Below are 12,840 nucleotides of genomic sequence, written 5' to 3' on the forward strand. Positions count from 1 at the left end.
GGAGTTGTACATAATTATTGTATGGCCTTGCCTTACAATATAAGGCGCCTTGGGGCAACTGTTTGTTGTGATTTGGCGCTATATAAAAAAAAATTGATTGATTGATTGATAGTCTGGATAAGCAAGTATGATGGGCTTGTGAAGGACTTATTTCTCTTTCACGTAAGGGTTGTCTTATTCTTCTCCAGCAACAGTAGTTGGTCACACTCACTCCAAAATCCATCCCGAACAACTGAGGATCAAGAACCTTATCAGTGATAGAGGGTGATTTCCACACCGATTTATCTGTTTGGGGATCAATCCTCAAGTGTCTAACCTTTAAGTTACCATTTCTCCTAGAACTGACTTATAGACTGACAGAGAAAACAGTACGTCCAAACATGACCCAGGCCTTTGAACCATTTTAGCAGCTGTAGCACCATCTTCTGGTGGATCTACAAATGCTGTGAACACAACCAAAGCCGTACACTTCCTCACCAATGCATAGAACAGTCAAGACAACACAATTACAATTTTATAAGAAATCAGACACAAATTCAGATCTGGGAAAGCAGATGCAAGTGGCTAAAATCTGATATGAGAGGAGCCTTGTTTCACATTCATAATACTTAAAAATGCTCTGGACTGTCACAGGAAGGATCAAGTCCTAATCGGTGCCCTGAGGTTTTTTTGGTGGCTGACAAGACGTTTGATGGGGGAGGTGATGGTCTGACAGGAAAATCACTAAGGGCCCTTGGCCAAGGTCCTTAATACACTAGTTACTCCCGGTGTGTAGCGAGCACCTTGTATAGCAGCACCCTGACATTGGGGTGAATGTGAGGCATTATTGTAAAGCGTTTTTGAGCATCTGATGCAGATGAAAAAGCGCTATATAAATGCAGTCCATTTACTCTCTCTGGTCAAGGACAGTACCCATTTACAGCTGTGTGAAGTGGATACTGAACAGGTATTGTGACTAGGAAGCAAACCCAGGTCTACATATTGGCAGCCCAACTCCTTCTCCCACTAAGCAACCTGCTCCCAAGGAGAGAAAAAGGATTCAGGTCACTTCAACTGGTAACGTGAACACAGCCATATTTTCATGTCATTACAGTGCAATGTCATCAGCAATTAACAGAAAATAAAGACATCACAGTGGCAAAAGACTTTATTGCATATTTTCCCTGAATGCAGGTATCATTTAGAATCATTCTTTGCCATTGTTTGATTAACAAAACTATTCAATAGTCTTTATTGTTCAAAACTATCCCATTGATGGGAAATTTCACTTTTTTTTGTGAGATACTAGCAAGCCAAAATGAGGCAGATGGCAGGGGATCAAATGCTTTACTGTTAATCTGATGAACAGCAACTAAAAACACTATTTCAACTGTTAAAATAAAGATGAAAATCACTCATAGGAATTGGCTTTGTGCTTGGGCTGAAACTTGAATGTCTTCGGTACAGGTCCAAGAAGCATTTCGCTGGGGGAAAAAACAAACAAACAAAAAAAACAAAAACTGATCATGCTCCAGACAACTCATTAATCTAACATCCTATTTGAGAGCATCGTATGGTAACTCCCTGTAGATCATGGGTTAAAGCAATAAATTTTCATCTGACTGAAATTTTTTCCTGGCAAAAATCAATGCCAGCAATTCCCTAAAATGTGGCGTAGTGGGGCACACACTCTTTTTTCCTCAATAAATACAATAAACACATTATACAGCATACAAATCTATTCTAAATAGCCTCTAAGGAGAGACAGACAAAGCATAAAAAGAATGCAAAACTTGAACATAAAGGCACATAAAAGGGTGGTGGGGGCAGGGTGTAGTCTTGATTGTGGGGGGTCTGGGGGTGCTCCCACAGAACATTTTTTTAAAGACCAAGTCAAATTTTGTGTATTCTGGTGAATTTTAACAGGTATGAAGCCCTCTGAAACAAATAAAACTCACTTCAATCTGTGAAGTAAAAACACAGTATTGATTATGGGGGGTCTGGGTGTGCTCCCCCAGAATTTTTTAAAAGAGCAAGTTAAATTTTGTATATTCTGATGAATTTTAATGGGTATGAAGCCCTCTGAAACAAAGACAACTCACTTCAAACTATGGAGGTCTGGGGGATCTCCCACAGAATTTTTTTAAAAGAGCAAGACAAATTTTGTATATTCTGGTGAATTTTAATGAGTATGAAGCCCTCTGAAACAAATAAAAGTCACTTCAAACTATGGGGGTCTGGGGGATCTCCCACAAAATTTTTATTTAAAAGAGCACGACAAATTTTGTATATTCTGGTGAATTTTAATGAGTATGAAGCCCTCTGAAACAAAGAAAACTCACTTTAAGCTATGGGGGTTTGGGGGATCTCCCACAAAATTTTTATTTAAAAGAGCAAAACAAATTTTGTATATTCTGGTGAATTTTAATGAGTATGAAGCCCTCTGAAACAAATAAAAGTCACTTCAAACTATGGGGGTCTGGGGGATCTCCCACAAAATTTTTATTTAAAAGAGCACGACAAATTTTGTATATTCTGGTGAATTTTAATGAGTATGAAGCCCTCTGAAACAAAGAAAACTCACTTTAAGCTATGGGGGTTTGGGGGATCTCCCACATAATTTTTTTTAAAAGAGCAAGACAAATTTAGTATATTCTGGTGAATTTTAATGAGGATGAAGCCCACTGAAACAAAGAAAACTCACTTTAAGCTATGGGGTTCTGGGGGATCTCCCACATAATTTTTTTAAAAGAGCAAGACAAATTTAGTATATTCTGGTGAATTTTAATGAGGATGAAGCCCACTGAAACAAAGAAAACTCACTTTAAGCTATGGGGTTCTGGGGGATCTCCCACATAATTTTTTTTAAAAGAGCAAGACAAATTTTGTATATTCTGGTGAATTTTAATGAGGATGAAGCCCACTGAAACAAAGAAAACTCACTTTAAGCTATGGGGTTCTGGGGGATCTCCCACATAATTTTTTTAAAAGAGCAAGACAAATTTTGTATATTCTGGTGAATTTTAATGGGTATGAAGCCCTCTGAAACAAATAAAAGTCACTTCAAACTATGGGGGTCTGGGGGATCTCCCACAAAATTTTTATTTAAAAGAGCAAGACAAATTTTGTATATTCTGGTGAATTTTAATGAGTATGAAGCCCTCTGAAACAAAGAAAACTCACTTTAAGCTATGGGGGTTTGGGGGATCTCCCACATAATTTTTTTTAAAAGAGCAAGACAAATTTAGTATATTCTGGTGAATTTTAATGAGGATGAAGCCCTCTGAAACAAAGAAAACTCACTTTAAGCTATGGGGTTCTGGGGGATCTCCCACATAATTTTTTTAAAAGAGCAAGACAAATTTTGTATATTCTGGTGAATTTTAATGGGTATGAAGCCCTCTGAAACAAATAAAAGTCACTTCAAACTATGGGGGTCTGGGGGATCTCCCACAAAATTTTTATTTAAAAGAGCAAGACAAATTTTGTATATTCTGGTGAATTTTAATGAGTATGAAGCCCTCTGAAACAAAGAAAACTCACTTTAAGCTATGGGGTTCTGGGGGATCTCCCACATAATTTTTTTTTAAAGAGCAAGACAAATTTTGTATATTCTGGTGAATTTTAATGGGTATGAAGCCCTCTGAAACAAATAAAAGTCACTTCAAACTATGGGGGTCTGGGGGATCTCCCACAAAATTTTTATTTAAAAGAGCAAGACAAATTTTGTATATTCTGGTGAATTTTAATGAGTATGAAGCCCTCTGAAACAAAGAAAACTCACTTTAAGCTATGGGGGTTTGGGGGATCTCCCACATAATTTTTTTTAAAAGAGCAAGACAAATTTAGTATATTCTGGTGAATTTTAATGAGGATGAAGCCCTCTGAAACAAAGAAAACTCACTTTAAGCTATGGGGTTCTGGGGGATCTCCCACATAATTTTTTTAAAAGAGCAAGACAAATTTTGTATATTCTGGTGAATTTTAATGGGTATGAAGCCCTCTGAAACAAATAAAAGTCACTTCAAACTATGGGGGTCTGGGGGATCTCCCACAAAATTTTTATTTAAAAGAGCAAGACAAATTTTGTATATTCTGGTGAATTTTAATGAGTATGAAGCCCTCTGAAACAAAGAAAACTCACTTTAAGCTATGGGGGTTTGGGGGATCTCCCACATAATTTTTTTTAAAAGAGCAAGACAAATTTAGTATATTCTGGTGAATTTTAATGAGTATGAAGCCCTCTGAAACAAAGAAAACTCACTTTAAGCTATGGGGTTCTGGGGGATCTCCCACATAATTTTTTTTTAAAGAGCAAGACAAATTTTGTATATTCTGGTGAATTTTAATGGGTATGAAGCCCTCTGAAACAAATAAAAGTCACTTCAAACTATGGGGGTCTGGGGGATCTCCCACAAAATTTTTATTTAAAAGAGCAAGACAAATTTTGTATATTCTGGTGAATTTTAATGAGTATGAAGCCCTCTGAAACAAAGAAAACTCACTTTAAGCTATGGGGTTCTGGGGGATCTCCCACATAATTTTTTTTTAAAGAGCAAGACAAATTTTGTATATTCTGGTGAATTTTAATGGGTATGAAGCCCTCTGAAACAAATAAAAGTCACTTCAAACTATGGGGGTCTGGGGGATCTCCCACAAAATTTTTATTTAAAAGAGCAAGACAAATTTTGTATATTCTGGTGAATTTTAATGAGTATGAAGCCCTCTGAAACAAAGAAAACTCACTTTAAGCTATGGGGTTCTGGGGGATCTCCCACATAATTTTTTTTTAAAGAGCAAGACAAATTTTGTATATTCTGGTGAATTTTAATGGGTATGAAGCCCTCTGAAACAAAGAAAACTCACTTTAAGCTATGGGGTTCTGGGGGATCTCCCACATAATTTTTTTAAAAGAGCAAGACAAATTTTGTATATTCTGGTGAATTTTAATGGGTATGAAGCCCTCTGAAACAAATAAAAGTCACTTCAAACTATGGGGGTCTGGGGGATCTCCCACAAAATTTTTATTTAAAAGAGCAAGACAAATTTTGTATATTCTGGTGAATTTTAATGAGTATGAAGCCCTCTGAAACAAAGAAAACTCACTTTAAGCTATGGGGTTCTGGGGGATCTCCCACATAATTTTTTTTTAAAGAGCAAGACAAATTTTGTATATTCTGGTGAATTTTAATGGGTATGAAGCCCTCTGAAACAAATAAAAGTCACTTCAAACTATGGGGGTCTGGGGGATCTCCCACAAAATTTTTATTTAAAAGAGCAAGACAAATTTTGTATATTCTGGTGAATTTTAATGAGTATGAAGCCCTCTGAAACAAAGAAAACTCACTTTAAGCTATGGGGTTCTGGGGGATCTCCCACATAATTTTTTTTTAAAGAGCAAGACAAATTTTGTATATTCTGGTGAATTTTAATGGGTATGAAGCCCTCTGAAACAAATAAAAGTCACTTCAAACTATGGGGGTCTGGGGGATCTCCCACAAAATTTTTATTTAAAAGAGCAAGACAAATTTTGTATATTCTGGTGAATTTTAATGAGTATGAAGCCCTCTGAAACAAAGAAAACTCACTTTAAGCTATGGGGGTTTGGGGGATCTCCCACATAATTTTTTTTTAAAGAGCAAGACAAATTTTGTATATTCTGGTGAATTTTAATGGGTATGAAGCCCTCTGAAACAAATAAAAGTCACTTCAAACTATGGGGGTCTGGGGGATCTCCCACAAAATTTTTATTTAAAAGAGCAAGACAAATTTTGTATATTCTGGTGAATTTTAATGAGTATGAAGCCCACTGAAACAAATAAAAGTCACTTCAATCTGTGAAGTAAAAACACACTATCAATTATGGGGGGTCTGGGGTGTTGTGTTGGGTTTGCTGGCTGTACAGTCAATAAAATACAAAATTAGGTCCTAAAGCAACTGACAACGTTGTTCTGCTGTGCACAAAGTAACACTGTCACCAGTTTTGAAAATGCATGTGCACTGAGAAACTCAAAACTGGCTTATTCACATTTAATCTGTAAAATGCTCTCACTCGTAAAACAAACTAGGGCTGCAACTAACGATTATTTTAGTAATCGATTAATCTTTTTTTTTTTTTTAACTTACATGTGAGTTTTGCCATTATTACTTGAAGCGAGTTATTATTAAAAGGCCTTTGTCATGCAACATCAACGTTTGACCTTGTAATAAAGTTATGTTATATTCGCATCAAAAACATACCTCGACTAATGTTTTGTTTTATTTTGAGAGATCAGGTTTCATCCGATTATGAGCATTTTTAGATGCCTACAGAAACTATCTCAACCACTGACAACATATTACAGCAAGAGTCCACAACAGTATTTTAAAGGTCTGACTAAAGTGTAATATGTGATCTTTAATAAGTTATTTTCATGAAAAAAGACAAATGTGCAGTTTACTGCATCTTATTTTTTCTTGTGTAAAAACACAGCTTAGATGTGGTTTGACCGAAACAAGTTGTCATTAAACTTAAATAAAACAGCTGTACATGATTCTCGTTTTACATTATTTAGTCCACATTTCATTTTATCTTATGTTTATATTAGTTGTGCATATACTCTGAATAATTTACCATTAAATTTCACTTATGTTTATATTAGTTGTGCATATACTCTGAATAATTTACCATTAAATTTCACTATCTTTTATTTGGCTAAAAATTACTCACACCACGGAAAGCACCTTTTTGGAGTTGCACTTACATCTCGTTGTAATGGAAATTACAATGACAATAAAGGCGATTCTGACTCTTCTGATTATTATTATTATTAATATATAAATAAAAATAAACAAATTACAATTCGTAATACATGTGACTTTTACGACAACAAACACTAAGCCATTAATTATTTATTATACAGAAAACATGCACACAAACTGTGCTGAGCAAGGGCGTAGGTTTGGTCTCAGCTTTGGTAGGGACAATACCACCCCCCCCCCAGCCCCCCTGCCCACCACCACCACCCCCTAACCCACTCATACCATTAGACGCACAAGTACAGCATAATACATAACATATGACAACATAATGCTGAATAATTTAACACTTTATTTACAATATTACGCATGTAGGCAAACAAACAAATAGCTTAAATAACAAAATTGCACCCAAAATCACGAATCTATTTGATAGGCCTACACCTGAGAGAACAAGACAACAAAAAAATACTTGTGGAGCTAACAAAAAAAAAAAGTTTTTGCAACCAAGATGTATAATTTATTCTCTTCATCAATAATGCAGTTGTAGGTATCTGGCAACCTAATAAAAAAAAAAAAAGGGATTTCCAATGATATATATGGTGTATTACGGTAAACGAAGCCTGTGATGTCATAACGCAGAGGGAAAGCGCCGCTGATTCTCATTACCGTAAGTTCTCATGTAAGCCCTCACTCTGAAAAATTTAACACTGACAGCAAGCCAAGAACCCGTGCTTTCCAACAGCATGCTATATGTTGCATATATTACGGTAAAGTGCGTTCGGTGACTTTTGAAACGAGGCAAAAGTATGAAAAAGAGCGCAAAAGTGACAAAAAAGTACAGAGACAGACAGCAAACATAAATGTAGTAATTTCTGAGGAAAAGGCAGGATGTTAGTGTCATTTGTGAAGGTGTGTGTGGGTGTGCAGTTTATTTTAAGTGTGGCGCACAGCATTGTTCGCAAGCCCTCCACCCCGCCCTTCTTGTTTTTCTGCACCGGAGCAGTGTTGCCAGATATGAAATATGAAACTATCGTACCAAAACCTCAAAATTATCGTATTTTGGGAGAAATGATCGTACACAAACAAAACGCATACAACGTAGCTATTTTAGCGTTTTTTTAAACAGTAATTATAGTAATGGGGAAACTAGAACGCACTACTAGAAAGATTTTTTTTTTCTGTGAAGGGACACAAACGTGTTAATTACCAGACTAGAAAGAGTCGAATTCAACCTCGAGGTGGCTGTCGTCATCCGATGCCATGGCCACTTGTGCAGATTTTGTTGAACACAGAATAAATGTTGACACCTCCATAAGGAACTTGAACTTTTTTTATTTTTCTTGTATATCTCTTTGCTCTTGTGTTTTGTTCGTTTGTTGTTGCATTTGTTGAAATAAAGTTTAAAAAAAAAAAAGATGTTGGTTGGGGAATCTTCCTGTCACGGCACAGATTGGATGGGAACTCATTACTTTGTATGGAGAGGGGGCGGGCTTTCAAATGACGTTGTCCCGGGCGGCCAAAGCTGTGTGTGTTGTGTCTTTGATGCCGCCTGAGTGCAACGCCTGCAAAATGATTCTTGGGTGTCAGAGAGAGATGCGTGTTTGGGCAACCAACTGAAATTATCGTACATATTGGATTTTTTCCCATTATTGATCGTACATCGTACAGAGGGCAAAACTATCGTACAAATACGATAACTATCGTACATCTGGCAACACTGCACCGGAGCCACCCATACTCTGCGCTCCGGGACCTCCCACTTTACAAATTAAGCACTGCCTGCCACGAGATGCGCTTTGTTTACGGCCATGTGAGAAGAACGTGAGCCAATGAAATTGCAACATGGGTAACCCTGTCACTCTGGCACGTTGAAAACACAAAACGTGACGACTAAAATTATACTATCGAGTTCGCAAAAAAAAATAGTGAATGATTTTGTTATATAAACAAAAATGCTAAATATTGGTAGGGACTATTTTGCCATCCCAAAATAATGGTTGTGACTTGTCCCTATGGTCCATATGCAAACCTACGCCCCTGGTGCTGAGATACGAACAGCTTAATGCTAAGTTTAACATTGAAAACGCCATAGACATGCTAACGCGTTGGTATTGGACCCGTTTTTAAGTTATAAAATACATCTATCAGCTGTTTTAGAAGACCATAACAGGTCGGTTTAATATAAAAAAAGGTAAATATTACTCACAGACATATGCTCTTTAGGGTTTTAGCAGGGAAAAATTAAGATAAAGCGACAAACCATCGAAGCAGAGTCGGATCATTGCTTCTTTTGTTCAAAGCAAAGCCACGCCTCGCTCTACTTGGGGATTGCCTGCCAATGTTCCCACGAAGACAGGGAGGAGAAGAACCGCGGCTCATGGCAAGCAGCAAACAGAGCAGAGGAGTGAAAATTCACACAGTCCCTTCCTCCTCAGTCCACGCTGACATTGCTGCTGCTTTGATTAGAGCAGAATGGGATGTTGCTTTGACAGTGAGACTATCATATTTCGGCACCAAAACACGCATGACACCACATACGCGTTTCCAAATGACGGAAATCCGTCGTGGTGACGGAGAACTTTAACCCATGCTGTAGATACAATCCCAATGAATTTGGGATGTTGTGTAAAATGTAAATAAAAACAGAATACAATGATTTGCAAATCCTCTTCAACCTACAGTAGTGTTCAGAATAACAGTAGTGCTATGTGACTAAGAAGATTAATCGAGGTTTTGAGTATATTTCTTATTGTTACATGGGAAACAAGGTACCAGTAGATTCAGTAGATTCTCATAAATCCAACAAGACGAAGCATTCATGATATGCAATCTCTTAAGGCTATGAAATTGGGCTATTAGTAAAAAAAAAAAAAAAAAAAAGTAGAAAAAGGGGGTGTTCACAATAACAGTAGCATCTGCTGTTGATGCTACAAACTCAAAACTATTATGTTCAAACTGCTTTTTTAGCAATCCTGTGAATCACTAAACTAGTATTTAGTTGTATAACCACAGTTTTTCACAATTTCTTCACATCTGCGAGGCATTAATTTTGTTGGTTTGGAACCAAGATTTTGCTGGTTTACTAGTGTGCTTGGGGCCATTGTCTTGTTGAAACACCCATTTCAAGGGCATGTCCTCTTCAGCATAAGGCAACATGACCTCTTCAAGTATTTTGACACATCCAAACTGATCCATGATACCTGGTATGCGATATATAGGCCCAACACCATAGTAGGAGAAATATGCCCATATCATGATACTTGCACCACCATGCTTCACTGTCTTCACTGTGAACTGTGGCTTGAATTCAGAGTTTGGGGGTCGTCTCACAAACTGTCTGCGGCCCTTGGACCCAAAAAGAAAAATTTTACTCTCATCAGTCCACAAAATATTCCTCCATTTCTCTTTAGGCCAGTTGATGTGTTCTTTGGCAAACTGTAACCTCTTCTGCACGTCTTTTATTTAACAGAGGGACTTTGCCGGGAATTCTTGCAAATAAATTAGCTTCACACAGGCGTCTTCTAACTGTCACAGCACTTATAGGTAACTCCAGACTGTCTTTGATCATCCTGGAGCTGATCAATGGGTGAGCCTTTGCCATTCTGGTTATTCTTCTATCCATTTTGATGGTTGTTTTCCATTTTCTTCCACGCGTCTCTGGTTTTTTTTATCCATTTTAAAGCATTGGAGATCATTGTAGATGAACAGCCTATAATTTTTTGCACCTGCATTTATGTTTTCCCCTCTCCAATCAGCTTTTTAATCAAACTACTCTGTTTTGAACAATGTCTTGAACGTTCTATTTTCCTCAGGCTTTCAAAGAGAACAGCATGTTCAACAGGTGCTGGCTTCATCCTTAAATAGGGGACACCTGATTCACACCTGTTTGTTCCACAAAACTGACGAACTCACTGACTGAATGCCACACTACTATTATTGTGAACCCCCCCTTTTTCTCCTTTTTTTTTTTACTAATAGCCCAATTTCATAGCCTTAAGAGTGTGCATATCATGAATGCTTGGTCTTGTTGTTGATTTGTGAGAATCCACTGAATCTACTGGTACCTTGTTTCCCATGTAACAATAAGAAATATACTTAAAACCTGGATTAATGTTTTTAGTCACATAGCACTACTATTATTCTGAACACTACTGTATATTCAATTGACTACACCAGAAATAGCCCAATTTCATAGCCTTAAGAGTGTGCATATCATGAATGCTTGGTCTTGTTGTTGATTTGTGAGAATCCACTGAATCTACTGGTACCTTGTTTCCCATGTAACAATAAGAAATATACTTAAAACCTGGATTAATGGTTTTAGTCACATAGCACTACTATTATTCTGAACACTACTGTATATTCAATTGACTACACCAGAAAAACAAGATATTAATGTTGAAACTGATAAAGTTTATTGTTTTTGTGCAAATATTTGCTCATTTTGACATGGATGCCTGCAACACATTTCAAAAAAGCTGGGACAGTGGTATGTTTACCACGGTGTTACGCCACCTTTCCTTCTAACAACATTCAATAAGCATTTTGGAACTGAGGACACTAATTGTTGAAGCTTTGTACAACCCCTGGCAAAAATTATGGAATCACCGGCCTTGGAGGATGTTCATTCAGTTGTTTAATTTTGTAGAAAAAAGCCGATCACAGACATGACACAAAACTAAAGTCATTTCAAATGGCAACTTTCTAGTCAGTCAGTATCGGTTACTTTTTTAGACCAAGCAGAGGGAAAAAAATATGGAATCACTCAATTCTGAGGAAAAAATTATGGAATCATGAAAAACAAAAGACCGCTCCAACACGTCACTAGTATTTTGTTGCACCACCTCTGGCTTTTATAACAGCTTGCAGTCTCTGAGGCATGGACTTAATGAGTGACAAACGGTACTCTTCATCAATCTGGCTCCAACTTTCTCTGACTGCTATTGCCAGATGGACTTTGCAGGTTGGAGCCTTGTCATGGACCATTTTCTTCAACTTCCACCAAAGATTTTCAATTGGATTAAGATCCAGACTATTTGCAGGCCATGACATTGACCCTATGTGTCTTTTTACAAGGAATGTTTTCACAGTTTTTGCTCTATGGCAAGATGCATTATCATCTTGAAAAATGCTATCATTCCCAAACATCCTTTCAATTGATGGGATAAGAAAAGTGTCCAAAATATCAACGTAAACTTGTGCATTTATTGATGATGTAATGACAGCCATCTCCCCAGTGCCTTTACCTGACATGCAACCCCGTATCATCAATGACTGTGGAAATTTACATGTTCTTTTCAGGCAGTCATCTTTATAAATCTTATTGGAATGGCACCAAACAAAAGTTCCAGCATCATCACCTTGCCCAATGCAGATTCGAGATTCATCACTGAATATGACTTTCATCCAGTCATCCACAGTCCACGATTGCTTTTCCTTAGCCCATTGTAACCTGGTTTTTTCTGTTTGGGTGTTAATGATGGCTTTCGTTTAGCTTTTCTGTATGTAAATCCCATTTCCTTTAGGCGGTTTCTTACAGTTCGGTGACAGACGTTGAATCCAGTTTCCTCCCCTTCGTTCCTCATTTGTTTTGTTGTGCATTTTCGATTTTTGAGACATATTGCTTTAGGTTTTCTGTCTTGATGCGTTGATGTCTTCCGTGGTCTACCAATATGTTTGCCTTTAACAACCTTCCCATGTTGTTTGTTTTTGGTCCAGAGTTTAGACACAGCTGACTGTGAACAACCAACATCTTTTGCAACATTGCATGATGATTTACCCTCTTTTAAGAGTTTGATAATCCTCTCATTTGTTTCAATTGACATCTCTCGTGTTGGAGCCATGATTCATGTCAGTCCACTTGGTACAACAGCTCTCCAGGGTGTGATCACTCCTTTTTAGATGCAGACTAACGAGCAGATCTGATTTGATGCAGGTGTTAGTTTTGGGGATGAAAATTTACAGGGTGATTCCATAATTTATTCCTCAGAATTGAGTGAGTCCATATTTTTTTCCCCTCTGCTTGGTCTAAAAAAGTAACCGTTACTGACTGCCACAATTATTTTTCCTGATTTCTTATAGTGTTTCTTAAAGCCAGAAAGTTGCCATTTGAAATGACTT

General features: G+C 37.3%; 1 protein-coding gene across 3 annotated transcripts in view; it reads right to left on the reverse strand.

Moving 5' to 3' along the window:
• Nucleotides 1-1,132: 1,132 nt before the first annotated feature.
• The window catches only part of dus3l (dihydrouridine synthase 3-like (S. cerevisiae)), a 61,785-nt gene continuing 50,077 nt past the window's right edge, over nucleotides 1,133-12,840 (reverse strand). For all 3 annotated transcript variants that reach the window (XM_034160613.1, XM_034160612.1, XM_034160611.1), the window contains exon 16: nucleotides 1,133-1,463. In XM_034160613.1, the coding sequence (XP_034016504.1) occupies nucleotides 1,391-1,463 (73 nt within the window). In that variant the 3' untranslated portion in view covers nucleotides 1,133-1,390. The remainder of the gene's footprint in view (nucleotides 1,464-12,840) is intronic.

The sequence above is a fragment of the Thalassophryne amazonica genome, chromosome 20, assembly GCF_902500255.1.
Source record: "Thalassophryne amazonica chromosome 20, fThaAma1.1, whole genome shotgun sequence".
Taxonomy (NCBI): Eukaryota; Metazoa; Chordata; class Actinopteri; order Batrachoidiformes; family Batrachoididae; genus Thalassophryne; species Thalassophryne amazonica.